Here is a 19143-nt window from a genome sequence, read left to right on the forward strand (position 1 = left end):
AATGTCCAGAATGTATACCTTAACATACTTAAAACCTCCTTTACCAAACAAGGACACTCCATCAGAGTAGATCGCATCATGGAATGGGCCACCCAAATATCCTGAGAGAACCAGCTTCAATACAGAAAAAAAAACACCTCTGATAGCACACTCCTAGTTGTCACCTACCACCTAACTCTGGAACCCATACAAGGTATCAGTAAACAATTACAACCCAAACTCATGGGGACCACACACTGAAAGAAATCATTCCTGAACCTCCTCTCTGGCCTTCAAACAATTCCCCAACCTCACCACACCCATCATCAGAAGCAAGCTCCCCGCAGACCAGGACACAACAACACAAAATGGCACCCCATAACACCAGCCACTTTTGTCAGAATAACTTATGTCACTATAGGGTGTGAAAAAAAATTATCCCCCCGGTCAACATAAGTTACACCGACAGAAGTGCCAGTGTGTACAGCGCTATGTTGGGGGGAGAGCTTCTCCTGCCGACATAGCTATCACCACTCATTGGGGATGGTTTAATTATGTCGATGGGAGAGCTCTCTCCTGTTGGCACAGAGCGACTACATGAGAGATCTTACAGCAGGACAGCTGCATTAGTACAGCTGTATCACTGTAAGCTCGCTAGTGTAGACATGGTCTCAATGTGGAGAAAAACTTAATGGTTACTGTTGCTTCACTGCTATATTTCTAAAGTTTTTTGAGATTTGGGTTATTTTAATGTAGAAAATATTTTCAAATTTCTGCATCCATTTAAACCAATACTGAAATATTATTTCATGTCTTGCATTCTGAAGTCACTGTAATCAGAAGTTTTTGATAGAAATAAAGAAGAACCAAGATCAACTCTTTTTTTTTGGCTGTTTTTGTTTGCTTCTTATATACATAAAAGAAGAAAAATAATGGATTGAGCAGAGGAGCTAGAATGAAAAAAAACCCGCTCTTCAATTAATGATAAACGTGGAGTCATAGAATCATAGAATATCAGGGTTGAAAGGGACTTCAGGAGCTCATCTAGTTCAATACCCTGCTCAAAGCAGGACCAATCCCCAACTAAATCATCCCAGCCAGGGCTTTGTCAAGCCTGACCTTAAAAACCTGTAAGGAAGGAGATTCCACCACCTCCCTAGGTAACCCATTCCAGTGCTTCATCACCCTTCTAGTCAAAAAGTTTTTCCTAATATCCAACCTAACCCCGCCCCCAACTGCATCTTGAGACCATTACTCCTTGTTCTGTCATCTGAGACCACTGAAAACAATCTAGATCCATCCTCTTTGGAATCCCCTTTCAGGTAATTGAAAGCAGTTATCAAATCCCCCCTCATTCTTCTCTTCTGCACAATAAATAATCCCAGTTCCCTCAGCCTCTCCTCATAAGCCATGTGCTCCAGCCCCCTAATCATTTTTGTTGCCCTCTGCTGGACTCTTTCCAATTTTTCCCCATCCTTCTTGTAGTGTGGGGCCTAAAACTGGACACAGTACTCCAGACGAGGCCCCACCAATGCCGAATAGAGGGGAATGATCACATCCCTCGATCTGCTGGCAATACTCCTATTTATACAGGCCAAAATGTCATTAGCCTTCTTGGCAACAAGGGCACACTGTTGACTCATATCCAGCTTCTCGTTCACTGTAATCCCCTAGGTCCTTTTCTGCAGAACCGCTGCCTAGCCACTCAGTCCCTAGTCTGTAGCAGTGCATGGGATTCTTCCATCCTAAGTGCAGGACTCTGCACTAGTCCTTGTTGAACTTCATCAGATTTCTTTTGGCCAAATCTTCTGATTTGTCTAGGTCACTCTGTATCCTATCCCTTCCCTCCAGCATATCTACCACTCCTCCCAGTTTAGTGTCATCTGCAAACTTGCTGAGAGTGCAATCCATGCCATCCTCCAGATCATTAATGAAGATATTGAACAAAACCAGCCCCAGGACCGACCCTTGGGGCATTCCGCTTGATACCGGCTGCCAACCAGACATGGAGCCATTGATCACTATCCGCTGAGCCTGATGATCTAGCCAGCTTTCTATCCAACTTATAGTCCATTCATCCAGCCCATACTTCTTTAACTTGATGGCAAGAATACTGTGGGAGACAGTACCAAAATCTTTGCTAAAGTCAAGGAATAACATGTCCACGGCTTTACCCTCATCCACAGATCCAGTTATCTCATCATATCACAAATATTCTTTTATCTTTTCACTTACTCAGTCACTCAACATGTTTTTTATTTTGATTTGGGATCTTTCCTGGACCAACTGTCCTATATTATGAAAATTCAGAGGCAATACAAAGCACTTGGTGTGGCATGTATCTACTCGTTTATTGGCTGAGGAACATGAAACATGCATTGATGTGATCATCAAAACTTGTAAATGGAAAAGAGCACTAAATAAGCTTTAGTGTACTGGGGGGTATTAAGGGATTGGGATGGATGGGAAAACAAATTAAAACATTTATCTATATAACATAGTGCCAAAATCTTTTATCTCTGTGAAGTTAGGAGTATGTCATGCATTTGAGGATGACATCACAGTCTCTATGCCAAACATTTGCTCTCCTAATGTTATGTTATCCTCCCAAAACCTGAACATCTTCCATGTTTATGATGGTGCATCTCCAAAAGGTGATGGAATTTGGAGGCAGTTATTTTAAAAAAGGGTTTTATTGCAGAAATAAAACATTCCCATGGCAGAGTCTGAAATAAAGATTTGTTGCCAGTTTGGGTTATATTCCTACAAGATGCCAAGTATCATCAGCTCAAAATGAAGCCTCAAAAGATGCTTAGCACCATGCAGGCTCAAGCATGTAGTGAGTATAAATTACAAATGGTGAAGAAGTTTAACAATAATAGATAATGGATCAAATATAATGAATTATATTAGGAAGCTGGATAATTATATCAAATCTAAGTTTTCACATCTACATTTGACACACAGAAGAGAAATAAAATTATTACCTGAGCAAGATGACTGACCATTCAGTCAGCAACCTTATGAATACTCAAAATAAAGTTCACAGAAACCAGAACTAGTCAGCAGGACAGCAAGGAAAAGCTTCTCAATAGAATGGAAGTTCTATTATTACAGTTTTGTTCTTGTACCTCATCAGATATAAAGGTAACATAGAAACATAGTAACTGGGCTACATGATTTAAAACAACAAGTGATTTTCAGTTCAATTAGGGATTCAAATATATAATCTAGCATCAAGGGAGAGCATGTGGATTTGTGATACTCACTTTGGGTTCAAAAATAAGCACGTGGAAATGTCATCATCGGGTATACCTATCACACTACTGGCAGACATGCCACATATAAAAAAATGCTGCAACCTCTACTGCAAAACAGTTGCACTATATATAAGCAGGTACTATGTGTCCTACATTGCTGAGCTACATTCAGCTGGGATTGTAAAAGATAATAAAGGATTGACAGGCAGATGTTGGTAAGAAATGAATTGGAACATCACTCATCATGCGACAGCCAAGAAAACTACTCACACAGGCTCGTGGAAATCAAAGACCAGATGTCTATCCTAACTTGCTCTACAAACACAGTACGCACAGTATGTAACATACAAAATCTTTCCCTGTCTGATATTTGTATTTATTAACTAAAGAATTAAGAATAAATAATAATCATCATCATCTCAAACCTGCTCCCCAGGCTTGGCTTTTCTAGATTTCCTCCCTTCAGGACTGCTCAGCCCAAACCCTAGATACTCTCTTCCCCAGAACACTATTCTTCCCCCATTCTTTATATCCAATCACCTGTCTCAGGGAGTTGCTAGAACCACTTCAACTTTTCCCAGTAGGATCAACACTTACCAACAGAGAGGGGGTTTTCAGGCAAATACAGCCAGCCTGTTACAATGTCACACTGACTGTGGCTACCACAACTACATACAACTGGCCACCAAAATGATCAACTTATGTGCTCAGAACTTCAAATGAACAGAACAGCAGAATTTGGCTTTGATGAATATGGCTGTTGAAAATAATATTTTTTCCCTAATAAAATAGGATTCTAAATTTAAACAAGCTTGTTGGCATCAAGCCATAGTTCTCTACATCAAGATAGGATATTTGCTGGGTGATTTAAAATAGCAAATCCTCTTTAATAACAGGAAATGTCTTTGTAATGTATTTGTTTTCATATCTGTTTAGACAGTTTATTATTTATTAAATATCACACATGAAAGGAGAAAATTAATATTTTCAAAACTACTTTACCACAGATCTCGAAAGAAGACCAGTTTTTGAAGCAAACTCCTCCAATTATTTTCAAAAGCCCTGAGGTAAGTACCATATATAATTTCACCCTCAAGGATCATGTGAAAATATTTCCACAAGTCTGTATCAATATTTAAGGAAACACAAAAACTTTGCTAACTGTTTATATTACAAAATTAGAAATATTATCTTAAAGCCTGAATTATTTTTGCAGTGATCGTCACTTTGTCAAAGAAAGATCAACATGAGTTGCAAACCATGCTTGGCCTATTAAAAATTCTATACATTTTAATTTTCCTTTGTTTCAGAATCACCACTAGTTACCTCAATTTCTTCCTACCAGGACAGAAGAGTTCTGAGCCCTGCTGTTATGTTTATTTGTCATATGATGTTACCATCAAGGAGAGAGAGCTGAAAGTGAGAAGAAGCCCCCGTGATGACTCCTGCAGAAATCTGCCATTTGCGTGGGTAAAAAAAGCTGTTAAGGGATGCCCACATGCCTCCCAAAGACATTTTCCAGCTAGAAGTCTAGGAACAAGAGATGGGAAATAGAGAGAAATCAGGACGTGAAGACACATGAAAATAAACAATGGTTTAAAAAAAAAAAAAGTTTGAAAAATTTGGATCATTTGAAAAAAAAAGTTTTAGTTACTGCTGGTTCTTATCTGATCCAGTGCATTCATCCCTCTTAAACAAGGGATACTATAAATACAGTACTAATGCTACTGTTTCCTGTGCTGCCAGTTAGTCTGTGTCTCGCACCTTAATTTAATCCTTATTACTAACACACTCTTTTTTGCTTTCATAGAAATATGGTAATTCATAGATAAAATTTTAGACTTATTTTGTTTGCTTGACCAAGTGAATGTCTTTCTTTCAATGGCTTCCTGCAAGTTTGACTCTGAAGAGTCAAACTAAATAAATCCTTGGGCCTGATTCTTCACTACCTTGGTCCTTGTGTAGTCATTTACCCCTGAGTAAAATGGGTATAAAAGTTTACCAAATCAGAATGGCAGCAGTTTTACACGCATTTTGCACACGTGTAAATGACTGCACAAAGTGCAAGATGATAGAAATTAGGCATTTGCGAACTTACAGTGCTTGCAATGAATCCAATTAAAAAAGGGAACCTCTGTCACTCAGAGAGAGACAGACAGACAGACACACACAATGTTATATCATTACACCTCTACCCCGATATAACGCTGTCCTCGGGAGCCAAAAAATCTTACCGCGTTATAGGTGAAACCGCGTAATATCGAACTTGCTTTGATCCGCCGGAGTGCGCAGCCCCCTGGAGCGCTGCTTTACTGCGTTATATCCGAATTCATGTTATATCGGGTTGTGTTATATTGGGGTAGAGGTGTACTTGAATGAACTTTCAAAACTCCCTTACTTTTCCTTTGCCGGTAGCTGGGTCTCATATGTAGCCACCTTAGGTTCCACTCCAGCAGATTTTTGTATCCTTTGTCTCCGTTTTCTACTTGGTGCAATATCAATGACATCGGGGCTGTTGAGAAGGGAATCTCTCCTTGATAGAGCTGCCAAAGCAAAAGCAAAAAGGTTGACAAGATGCCCAAAAAGACAATGTTATAAAATAATTTCCCAGTTCTACATCTTTTCTGTGAATACCTCTATGCTGGTAGCATGTGCTTAGATGCCATGTTAATGGGAGCCATATAATAACCTAGATTGACATCTGTATATCTGTCTGAGTTACCTACAAAGACGTTAGCAAAGGACTGGGAGTCAAGACTTGCGCATTCTAATCCTGACTCTGCCACTTACTTGCTGTGTGGCTTTAGGCAAGATATTTAACTTCTCTGTGTTTCAGCATCCCCATCTATAAAATGGGATAATACACATCTATCTCACAAGGAGGTTCTAAAGATTAATTAGCTACTAGGCTCAACCTTTGAAAGTAGCTCCTTTGCTGACCATGGTCAAGAAGGAACTGACTGGAACTTTCATAGAGCAGCATTTCTGCTCAACACTGATGTGCAATGGCTGATATTGAGCCTGGATTACATGCCATCCTGCTACCTCTGCCTTCAAGGGTCAAAAACTGTAAGAATTAAGGGAATTCTGCTAATACTGCAGTAAGGCGCTAAGACCCAGACTGAGAATCATGCATAATAGTGTCCTTAGAGAAATAGATCTTACAACCTTAACAGCAGAAATAGACACATGTGGCCAATCCTTGGCCCATGTATCATTGTGGAGATGCAGCATAAACCAGGGCATCAGACTAGGCCCAGAATTTATATTAGAAAACCCCTTAAATTCCTAAAGGATTCATAGAGTTTAAGGCCAGAAGAACCATTACGTTGTGTAATCTGATCATCTAACACAGCCTATAGAATGTCACCCAGTTATTGAGGCCAATACATTGGGTTTGACTCAAGCTAAAGCTAAAGACAGGCCCACCGACATCAATTCCGTGCCCTAAGACCAGGGCAATCTCTAGGGAGGTGCAGGGCCCGGGGCGGAAGTGACCAATTCATCACTTCCGGGACCATCCCGTCACTTCCAGGAGCACAGTCTAATAATACAGCATTCCAATATTTTTTGTCTCTGCCTTTTCTGAGCTCTTTCCCATTTTTAACATCCTTTTAAAATGTGGGCACCAGAACCAGATGCAGTATTCAATTATCAGTCTCACCAATGCTCTATACAGAATAAAATCATCGCCCTATTCCTGTTCACTTCTCCTATTTAGATCTCTGAGGGCTGAATTAGCCCTGGCCACAGCATCACACAGAGCTCATTTCAACAACATTTTTTATTACATTTTTTTGGAACAATTAAAAAAATTTTTTACTTTGTTTTGACTTTACTTAATTGTTGTTCATTCATTTTAGGTCAAATACAAAAGACGATTCCTCCCTCAGCTCCATCAGCTATCTGATTATTTAAAGTACATATGCAAAGACTCACCTCTATGGGTGGTATTATATTATCACCTTATGGGTTGTGGTATATTATATTATTATTATTATCCAATGTGCCTACATTTTTCTGCAAGCCTTCAACAGGCTGCAGCACACTTTTATTTAACATGTATATTTTTAATTGTAAAAGCTTTAATCATCTTTAATTTTTAAGATAACACTATCCAGAATAGCATGGTTTTCAAGTGAAATGCAACAAATAACAAGGTGGTGACTGAGAGCAGTGATGCTAAGGTAACTTTCCCTGGCTGTTATCCCCCCTGATCATCTTCAGAAGAATTCATTTCTGTGTGGATGAAAGATGTGATTGAGAATGAACACTGGAGATTTTTACATGAAATTACACAATTTTTCTCACTTCTTCTTGGTGTGATCCTTTCTTCAAAAAAACAACACACAAACGAAGGAAACCAGAGTATGGTTTTTACTCCCTTTACTAATCTTGCAACTGACATGTTGCACAATTTTTTTCATTACTGCTCTCAAAACTATGATCCTGATTCAGTACAGCACTTAAGCACATATTTACCTTCAAGTACGAGTAGTCTTATTGAAGCCAAAGAGACTACTCACATGCTTAAAATTAAACACGTGATGAAGTGTTTTGTTGAATCAGGAACTAAAAGCTGAAAACAATGTGTATTTTATTTAATTAAAAGAGACTCACAGGCCTTGCCTAGTTATGAAGCTAATGTGCTAACTAACACATTTTCAAAGTCTAGTATAGACAAGGCACGCTATCTTTAACACGGGCTAAACTGTTTGAGCTAAAACCAATGCTGCGCCACTCCTCATGCTTTAACTTGAGTAATTTAGCACACATATTAAAGGCGATGTGCCTCCTTTATATTAGATTTTGAAAACCTGTTAGCTAGCATAACAACCTCACATCTTAAATCTTAGTCATGACAAGGCCCTAGAAATTAAACCTAATAGTAAAATGGCAATAAAGCAACAGTAGCATTATTACTATTTACTGATAGTGTGTTCAGAACAGTACATCCAACACCCATATTAATCCCATCTAGTCCCTCCCAACCTGAGCTGTTAAAATTATCTCCTTTGCTTACCAATGTGTATAAATAACAATAAAAAAGCATACCAGCAAGACCTGCACATATAGCAACAAACTGGAATCAGGGTAAGCTTATTACTTTAACCCTTATATTCTCTACTGCTGCTATTCCTCTCCCACATTATTTACTCTCTTTTATTCATATCCAATATTACATTGGGTTAGGGGCCATAGCTTTGTATATGCGTTCTGTAATTAATTATGGACACTTTTGATGTTGTATAAAGAGTGCACCTCTGTGTTTCCATCTGTGTAACATATAATAGTGAACAGTAAACATGGGCTCATGCTAAACATTTACAGGCAAATCCTGCTTAACCTTACACAGAAGTCTTGCTGAAGCTTATGTGAGTAAGGTGAACATAAAATGCACCCATTGCTAGCAGCATATTACATCTGCATTTAATTTCAGATTGACAGTAGACCATAGTACTTGTAGTTGAATGCAATTGGCACAGACGTTTAAAATGATCTCATTAAAAGAAAATTTGGTTTGAATGACATGTTGAAGCCAAGAAGAGGAAATATTCACCTAATCAATTAATCTGAACATCACGCAATGAACAGAAATTCCTCTTCTGAGAAGATTCAATTTCATGACACGAGGAAAAATGTTTCCAATTCAGATGGCACAGAAAATTATGTTATCATAAGCAAAAATAGGCTGGCTTATATCTGATATTACACTGAAGTATGTTTTAAGCCAAAAATGAACACCTTCAGGTTAGAAACATTAACTGAAAAGCGGTAGTATGTTTTGAAGCTCAAAGAATCAACTACCACACCAAAGTCTTCATAATGCATACTACAGCTGCTCAGAAATGAATTACATTCAGGCGTATAAAATTGTAATTTTTGGCTAAGGGCCAAGCAAAGCACAAGCAGATACATATCTGTTTAGTCCTTGAGAAAAGTGTATATGGCACAATTGGACTTGGTCTTGAATCTAAAACTAGCTTTCTGGTGATTTCTCCAACTCAACGTTTCCCTCGAGTATTCAGCACATTGTAATTAATGGGTTCTTTGAGTTCTCTCTGAATGTTACTTCTCAGTCTTCAAAATTTTTTATTACAAATATGGATGAGCATTGCTAGCATTTTGCTAACAGGCACAATTTAGAGCACAGAAAGGATTAATATTTATGAAGAAAATTGAAAAACAGCTTGTGTAAGCTTCCAAAAAAAAAAAAGTGTTCCCGATGTACTAGATGCAGCTGACATGTCAATTGCTGCAAGTGACACAACTGATTAGAGATCAGGAACATAAAGCCTAGTTCAAGCGATAAGGTAATTTATGTGTAAATAAGATTAAAGCTCTTATCAAATATAAACCCTTGCCCTGCTAATTGTATCCCTTTGTAAGAGAGCTATCACTGTCGTGTTTTTGTATACAAGCATGGCAGTCCACAGTCAAAAAAAGGAAACTGTAAAACAGAACTTAAGGTGAAATCCTACAGAACCCTCCCTGGCTTGGGAGAGCCCAAATGCAAGGAAACCACTGCAGTTCTGTTGTGTGCATGGGCTGGGAAGCAGAAAGGCTACACAGTAGGGATTTGGCAAGCCTCTCTGTGACATGGATCCAAATTCCACAGTGCAGTGGGGCATGGTGGGTGGGCCAGGAAAAGGCTAAGGCCTAGTCAATAGTTCTATGAACTACATGGATGCAATGGTCCCAAAATCCAAGATGGGATGGGTGTTAGCTGAGCTGACCAGAGGACTCTATAAAAAGTCAGTCAGCTGGAATGGATGCATCTGATACTGCAATGAAGTACAAGATGGTCTGTAACCTCAGGATGGAAAAAAGTTGAAAACCTGTAGCATGTTTAAATTAATAAACATATATTTATTATGCCACATAGGAACCACAGCTAGGCTGCACAGATGTCCCAACTTTCAGACAAGGGAAGGATTCTATTTCCTTAACAGCTATGCTAGTTCCCTGTGCAAAGTCTGTTTGGGGGGGGCTGTAAGTGGTGTGCATGAACTTCTCCCCTACTTACAAGTATATTCAAGCCTCTTAATTTGTTCCTGTGGCAGTGTGATAAATAGCCATGGTGCTATATACTGCCTTGCACTATTTATCTCTGTAGTGTTTCTGAAAACAGTCTGCATGAAAGGCAGTATACAAAATAAAGAAGTAATGTATTGTAATCTAGGTGTTGGTATGTAAGTGACAGTATCAAGTGCTCTCATTTTCTTTCACAATTCCTCAGTCCTGTACTGCTACAAGTAGGTTTTGAAACTGGATCAGTATTTATTTAAATGAAGTGAACAGCCATGGATACTTATATGCATCAGTGGTTATCGGTATGCCCATATCTTTAATGCAGAAGGCCTGAAGTTTGTGTGTGTTTGTGGAGAGCAATGTAAATTAGAAAACTGTAATAGAATTGCAAAAGGGAAAGATGGCTGTTTTCCCTTCTTTCAAGTAAACTTAGCCTGACAATGATGATAAAATACGAAGTGAATGGCAGCATTCACACATGTTTCTGAAATCAGAATTGGGCCTTTATAAACGTTATTTACCAGGGTGGATTTGATTTAAAACATGATTTAAATCACTAGTCAGGACGACTCGATTTAATCATGGATTTCTACATAAAAGTGCATTATTGTTGGTTGTTATAACCTTAATACGTATTCTTCACAACTCAGAGATAGATGTAGGTTTCATTTTTAGAAGGTACACACTATATATTTTTAATAGGGTTACCATTCGTCCGGATTTACCCGGACATGTCCTCCTTTTTGTGCTAAAAATAGCGTCCGGGGGGAATTTGTAAAGCACTCACAATGTCCGGGATTTCCCCCCTCCCCCGGAGCGGCTGGGAGGGCTGCAGGAAAGTCCCGGGCTGGACTCCGGAGCAGCTGGAGAGGAGCTCCGCCCTGCATTCTGAGCAAGTGTCTCAGCACAAAGTGCAGCCCTCCCCTTTTGCAACTGGGAGCGGTTACTGCCATGCAGCGTAGCAAAACGGGAGCGAGAGCACTTTGTGCTGATACAAGGGCAGCTCTCCCCTGCAACCCGGTCCGGGCCAGGGACCGGGTTTTGTTGTGCAGGGCCAGGGACCGGGTTTTGTTGTGCTGGGGAGCTTAGCCATGTGTCCGGCTCGCACAGAGCCCAACACCCTGTTCTGAGCAGCAGGGTAAGGGGGGCAGGAGAAGGGGCAGGGAGGTTCTGGAGGGGGCAGTCAAGAAACGGGGGGGGGCTTTTTGGGGGGAGTGGAGAAAGTTTTGGGCAGTCAGGGTACAGGTAGGGGGTAGGGTCCTGGTGGGCAGTTGGGGGGGGGGGGGTCTTAGGAGGGGGCAGTTAGGGGACAAGGAACAGGGAGTCTTAGGTAGGGGGTGGGGTTCTGGAGGGAAGTTAGGAGCAGGGGTCCCAGGAGGGGGCAGTCAGGGGACAAGGAGCGGGGGGGTAGGGGGCTGGGAGTTCTGGGGGGGAGCTGTCAGGGGGCAGGAGTGGGGAGAGGGATCGGAGCAGTCAGGGGACAGGGAGCAGAGGGGTTTAGATGGGTTGGGAGTTCTGGGGGGGGCTGTCAGGGGGCAGGAGTGGGGAGAGGGATCGGAGCAGTCGGGACAGGGAGCAGAGGGGTTTAGATGGGTTGGGAGTTCTGGGGGGGGCTGTCAGGGGGTGGGGAGTGGTTGGATGGGGCGTGGGAGTCCCAGGGGTCTGTCTGGGGGTGGGGGTGTGGATAAAGGTTGGGGCAGTCAGGGGACTAGGTTGGGGCAGTCAGGGGACTAGAGGCAGGGAGGCTTAAATAGTCCTGGGGGGCAGTTAGGGGCAGGGGTCCCAGGAGGGGGTAGTCAGGGGACAAGGAACGGGGGGAGGGTTGGGATGTCAGGGGGGGCGGGAAGTGGGAGGGGCAGGGGCGGGGCTAGGGCGGGGCTTCTCCCGTCCTCTTTTTTGCTCGCTGAAATATGGTAACCCTATTTTTAAGTGATTTATTTTGAAAACTTTTCAGATTAGTTTTACAGCTATATCAGAAAATGAACGATTGTTTGGTTATTTCATTTACCAAAGGTAATTGAAGCAGATATTTATGAAGTCATTGGGAGGTGAACTATCTCCAATTCAACAGGTTAATTATTAATATTTGGAGGATTTTCTTGCCATTCTGTATTAGGAGGAGAAAATCACCAGACTGACATTTAAATTGTTTTATTTAACTAAAACAACAATGTTACATATTCTGGATTTTTTTTCTTCAATAGCAAACATATATTTTAACAAAACAAGAATATGATTTTTTGAATTTAGTTAAACATTCAAGTTTTTTAAAGTCAGGTTGTTTTTGTTAAAATTGTTTTAATAAAAAAGTTAAATGAAATATTTAAAAAAAATTAAATCGACTGTGTCAGCCAGGTCAACAAGAAAAACTTAAAATATTGGCTTCCGCAGCTAACTGAGTCATCTTCACCTTCATTTTCCTGTTTGTTCATAATCTTGAAAAGAAAAACAAGCTTTCCTGTTTTTCCAGGTCCCAAACGATTTCTCAATTTGGAATGAATTAGTCCAAAGGAAGAAAATATTCTTTCTACACTGGCTGAAGAAGCTATTGCTGTCACTTCAACAGCCTCTGAATCCAAGTGATTAAGTGACTTCCACCAGTTCACCGGTGTGACTTTCTTTAAAACATCATCAGCAAACATATTTCTTGAATGGTTCTTATACCCAAACTGGGTCTCTTTTATGGCCTGCTGCCATGATAGGTTTTCCCTTCTAGTGAGAGAATGGTATGGTAGATCTCAGATCAAAGAAGGCTACACTCAGGCTAGGTCTACACTACCCGCCTGTATCGGCAGGTAGAAATCGACCTCTCGGGGATCGATTTATCGTGTCCCGTCGGGACGTGACAATCGATCCCCGAATCGACGCTCTTACTCCACCAGCGGAGGTGGGAGTAAGCGCCGTCAACGGGAAGCTGCAGAGGTTGATTTTGCTGCCGTCCCTACAGCGGGGTAAGTCGGCTGCGATACGTCGAATTCAGCTACGCTATTCGCGTAGCTGAATTTGTGTATCTTAAATCGACCCCCCCCCCCGTAGTGTAGATGTAGCCTCAGAAAGACCTCAAGACTTCTGGAATATGCTGCTCAAACAGTTTCACTTTTGTTTCTACTGCCTGTCCCTCCCTTCTCACATTTATCTCCAGACTTCTTCTCCTTGTCCAGATCTATTCCGCCCCCAACAATCTTCTATTCACTGAACTTTTTGAAACTTTGCACTTTTAGAGAGACATAAGGGACTGACTTTGTGTGCACAAATTTGCAGAGGGACAACAGAGTTGGGGTCTGTTGTTTCTCATCTCTATATAATATTTATTTATTTAAAAACATGTTTGCTGTTAACAAACATTAGGGTTACCATCTTTTAGTTTTTAAAAAGGAGGACACTCCATGGGGCCCCGCCCCCCCCACCCCTTCCCCACCCTCAGCCCCACCCCAACTCTGCCCCCTCCCCTGCTCCTCCCCCTCCCCTGCTTCCTGCAAATCAAATGTTCGCGGGAAGCCTGAAACAGGGAGGCAGCAGGTAGGCTGGGGCGGGGTGCGGCGCGGCTCAGTCCAGCCCTCCTGGCCGAGCGGCTCCCTTCGGCGGCCGGCTGGCCGGCCCAGGCCAAGAGGCTCTGGCCCCGGCATCTCCCACCCGGCTTGGCTCGGGCCCTGGGGCACTGGCTCCCGGCCCGGCACCGCGCCCCCGGTTCCCGGCCCAGCACCGCGTGCCAGGCTCCTGGACCCCGGCCCGGCACCGTGCCCCCCGGCCCCGCGACCCCGGCCCGGCACTGCACCGGCCCCGGCACCGCACCCCCGGCTCCTGCCAAGCACCGCCGGCCCCGGCCCGGCCCCACACCGCCAACCCCAGCCCCAGAGGCCCCGCCCGAGCACCACCGAGCCCTCCCTCCCGATTTTCCCGGACATGTCCGGCTTTTGGGGATTTCCCCCCGGACGGGTATTTGAGCCCCCAAAAGCCGGACATGTCCAGGAAAATCCGGACGTATGGTAACCCTACAAACATGTTATCTCTGGAGACACAAATCCACAGTTTGAGAACTGCAAAACTAAGCATCTCTGATGGTATCTTCTAGACTGAGCACTGAGTCCCATTGGGTAGATAGAAAGATTAACCTAAATAATCTATACAGAAGCCCCTGGACCCCCATAAGATTGGGTCCCTAATCCATGAACTATTGGAACTCATTTACAAAACTTTTCTTAAACATTACACAAATATATTATCTCATACTATAGAATTAGAATTTATAATCCCTATTCCAGGATGAGATATCTTTGAGCTATAATGTATCTTAATTAAAACTATCTTTAGTTTTCCTCAAAAAGTGTTTTATCAAAAAAATCCGATTTAAGTACAAATCCTATTTTTTTTTAAATCATTGATTTTTATCCACCCTGTTATTTACACACTGCTATAGCCTATGTGGAGTCATTAGCCCTTTTGAGAAGGCAGAATACCAACATCTTTCTTGCTGTAAAAATATACTAAAATGAATAAGGGGTAAATTTACCAGTAGTAAAAAAATCGCTTTATATTATATAGATATATATGAAGGGACTGTTGACCCCTTACTAAAACTTCATGGTGTTTTGTTTTGTTGTTTTTTTGTTTTGTTTTGTTTTTTTGTATTAGCTCTCTCCCCAGCCCAGGAGAAAGGGGAAGGGCTTAAGAGGAGTCAGGACTCTGGGACTGACAGGGCCTCTGGCCAATCAGAGAGTTGCAGACCAGGGAACTTTGGGAAGTAGCCAACACCCCAAAACTTGCTTACCCCATTACATTTTGGCAGCATGAACAGGATAGGACTGGATCCTCAATTAGTCTGCAGAGAAGCGTAAGTTTTGGCTAGTTGCTTGATATCAATGAGGAGCGGGGTGGCATATGAGCGAAGACCATATGTGAACAGTTAAAAAAGCTCCAGAAAAGCTGGAAGAGCAGGAGTCCAGGTACCAAGAGCAGGCCCGGTTCTTGCAACAGGCCTGAGAGGAGAAGAGAGATGCCCAGTCCCTGGCCAGAACTGTTATTGAGAAGCAGTTTATACAGACAACTGTATTGTATATACCTCAACACCTTCCAGTCCCCGTTTTCACCAGACATCCCAACAAACCAGGAGATGTCAAAGTGGAAGGGTGGGTGGCTGCCACCAAAGATGCCATGAGGATTTTGCAAGTCCCAGCAGAGGATCATGTCAAGTTAGTCAAGCAATATATTGTGGGGCAACCACACAGTATTGTCAAATTATGTATCTCCACCAAGGAGAACAAAATCCAAAAAATATTTCTGGGGTTGACACAGCTTTATGTGGACATGAGGCTGAAGGAGTTTTATGAGCAAAAGCAAGGTCCTGGCAAGTCTCTTAGGGCATTCACCTATGACCTAAAAAAGAGAGGATGAGTGTGGCTGAGCGAAGAGAGCCAACCAGTGTTCCACAACCAGAGGTCCTACAAAGGAGCAGCTTCTATGATAGCCTCTTAAGAAAGGAGATGGAGCAGAAGAATAAAGAAAATCTGGACTTAACATACACATGACTGATGCAAGTCATTATCATAGACTTTAAGGTCAGAAGGGACCATCGTGATATCTAGCCTGACCTCCTGCACATTTCAGGCCATAGAATCTCACCCACCCACTCCTGTAATAGACCCCATAACCTCTGGCTGAGTTACCGAAGTCTTCAAATCATGGTTTAAAGAGTTCAAGTCACAAATAATTCACCATTTACATTAGTTTAAACCTGCAAGTGACCTGTGCCCTATGCTGCAGAGGAAGGTGAAACCCCCCCAGGTCTCTGCCAAACTGACCCAGGGGAAAATCCCTTCCTGACCCCAAATATGGTGATCAGTTAGATCCTGAGCATGTGGGCAAGACCGATCAGACAGATACTACAGAGAACTCTTTCCAAAGTAACTCTAGTGTCCAGTCTCTGGCCATTGGAGATTTTTGATACTGGCAGTCGCCAATGGGCCACAGGTCACTGTAGGCAGTCCCATCATACCATCCCCTCCATAAAGTTATCCAGATCAGCCTTGAAATCAGTTAGGTTTTTTACCATCACCGATCCCCTTGAAAGGCTATTCCAGAACTTGACTCCTCTGATGATCAGAAACCTTTGTCTAATTTTGAGCTGTTAATGGCCAGCTTTATATCCATTTGTTCTTGTATCCACATTGGTGCTTAACTTAAATAATTCCTCTCTCTCCCTGGTATTTATTCCTCTGATGTATTTATAGAAAACAATCATATCTTCCCTCAACTGTTTTTTGGTAAGGCTAAATAAGCCAAGCTCGTCTCATAAGGTAGTTTTCCATTCCTCAGATCATCCTACTAGCTCTTCTCTGCACCTGTACCAGTTTTAATTCATTTTTCTTAAACATGGTAGACCAGAATTGCACACAGCGTTCCAGATGAGGTCTCACCCATGCCTCGTATAATGGTATTAACACTTCCCTATCCCTACTGAAAATACTTTGCCTGATGCATCCTAGGACTGCATTAGTCTTTTTTATAGCCACATCACATTGACAGTTCATAGTCATCCTGTGATCAATCACTACACCCAGGTCTTTCTCCTACTCTGTCACTTCCAACTGATAAGCCCCCAGCTTATAGCAAAAATTCTTCTGGTTAGTCCCTAAATGCATGACCTTGCACTTTGCACTATTACATTTTATCCCATTTCTATTGTCAAATGGGTGAAAGGGGAAGCAGGTGTACCTAGCCCTAGCAGCTAACATGGTGCTAGAACCCTGGTTCTCTCCACCAAATCCAAAAGTGGCCAGAAAGGTCTGAGTCTTGAGAGTTTGAATGAGGCTGTTCAGCTCCTTGCCACACAACAGAAGCAATTAGTCCAACTCATAACAGCACAGAGCAGGAGGACAGTGAAGCCAAAGGAGAGAGTTCCCATGTCAAAGTGATAGAGTGATACATGGATGAACAGGGAAGGTACATCTGTTATTTCTGTGAGGAGCCAGGAGCCCTGGAGTGTCCAGGCAAAGGTCCTCAAGGGGGGGCTCCCTCCAACACTCCTCTGTCTAAAATAACCCACCCATGGGAGTTAAAGATGGCTGCTGTAGGGCAAGAAACTTCATTGGAGAATGACCCTGACAAAGAGTTTAAGGATATGGTGTTTGGCAACTGTCTGGTCATGGAACTAGAAGATAAAGGTGGAGTTCCTGCCCTTTATTAATTGGGTACTGGTTCCATCATGAGCCAGGCTCATTTCAACCAACACTTTTGGGATTGTATGCACTAGATCAAGGATATGGGTTTCGCAAGGTTGACAGCAGCTAATGGACTAGGAATCCTGGTGCTTGGATGGCTTGATGTGATAATCAGACTGTTGAAACAGGCTTTGACAAACAAAAGTGAATTTGTCATCAAGGACGCAGTTGTGAAAAGCACAGGCAAATGTAAGGGGACTGTTGGCCCCTTACTAAAACTTTATGAGTTTTTTTTTCGGTTGGCCCTCTCCCCATACCAAGAGAAAGGGGAAGAACCAAAGAGGAATCAGGATCCTGGGATTGCTAGAGCCTGTGGCCAATCAGTGAGCTCCCGCCTAGGGCCTTTGGGAAGCAGTAGCCACCACCCCATCAATAAGTCTGATTGATCGAGCAGCCAGGCCAAATAGGAAGCCCTGGCTCAGGTCCTGGCCTACGTGTGTGCTGGGGTAAGGAGAGACAGAGAAGCACCGAGATGGGGTGAGGTGATTTGAAAGCTCACTCGCCATAGTCTCCAGTGTTCAGACTCAGTCCTGGGGTCTCATGAGTAGTTGCAATACCCTTCAAGAGGGATGGTAATTGGGTTGCAGCTTTAAACCCAATCCCAGAGCGTTCTGGGGACCCAGTAGGCAAGACCCTGCTGGTGTAGCCTCAGTAGGTAGATCAGGGGAAGGAAGTCTTCTGGAGATACTAGTGTCTCACTCCTGCCCACAGACAGGGAACCACACCTCCTAGCCTGTTCCTCTGGGTAACACCAGGGGCAGTGACAGATGGGTTGCTTCTCATCTCACCAAGAAAACTTAGAATAAGATCCCATTTTACAATACCCCCTGTTCCTAACCCCGTTACACACACACACACACACCATTTATAAAATACATGTTTATACATACATTGAAAGACAATAAAAATGGAATGCCACAATGTAATCTGTACCATAGTTACACTTTAAAATGTTTATTCTCTCTTACTGACTTTTGAATTATATTTGTTTAATTTACAAAGAAAAAAATAGAATTTTTTTAAAACTTCCAGCCCTTTAACTCAGCTTTACATTTGAATATCAGATGTAATTCTTTGCACATCATCATCTATAATAAAAATTCTACAATTGGAACTTAGTTAACAACTCTGTTGATGTTGCATGAGCCATAGCAGAACCCAGCTCCCTCTTTCCCATGCCGCATTGGCTCAGTGGTGTTAACAGGAGTAATAAGTAATAAAGACTTAGCTTAGCCCACAAAAGTAAGCAAATATTACTTGGAATACACACCATGAGCAGAGATTTTGAGTAAGAATGTTCCAAATTTAAATACTCTATTTTCCTACAACAACCACACTTCAAATGTTTAAGATGAGAACTCTCAATACCTGTATCTGTAGAAGTTGCTGTGACATAACTCTTTATTTCCCTTAGTGCTTGTTAAAACGTGAAGCCTTAAGGAGTAACCAAAGACAATCACTTTGATGATTTCAGTTAATGCATTCATCTCCAAAACATCTGGTAAAGCTGCCACATGTGCTTATTTTATATTTAAACAAACTGCCCCTTGTAGAAAATGTTTTAGAATATATATTTTAACAAGTATTTACAAATGATCTAAGGCCAAATTTTGTTTTGATTTAAAGATCACTGACTTATGTGAGAAGGGGCGTTG

At 42.1% G+C, this 19143-nt stretch overlaps 1 protein-coding gene across 1 annotated transcript in view; it reads right to left on the bottom strand.

Annotated features, from left to right (window-relative positions):
• XRCC4 (X-ray repair cross complementing 4) overlaps positions 1 to 19143 on the bottom strand; it is a 283046-nt gene that overhangs the window by 72483 nt on the left and 191420 nt on the right. The window contains exon 7 of the mRNA XM_054031803.1: positions 5638 to 5782. Coding sequence (XP_053887778.1) covers positions 5638 to 5782 — 145 coding nt within the window. The remainder of the gene's footprint in view (positions 1 to 5637; positions 5783 to 19143) is intronic.

Source organism: Malaclemys terrapin, chromosome 6 (genome assembly GCF_027887155.1).
Source record: "Malaclemys terrapin pileata isolate rMalTer1 chromosome 6, rMalTer1.hap1, whole genome shotgun sequence".
In the NCBI taxonomy this organism is placed as follows: Eukaryota; Metazoa; Chordata; order Testudines; family Emydidae; genus Malaclemys; species Malaclemys terrapin.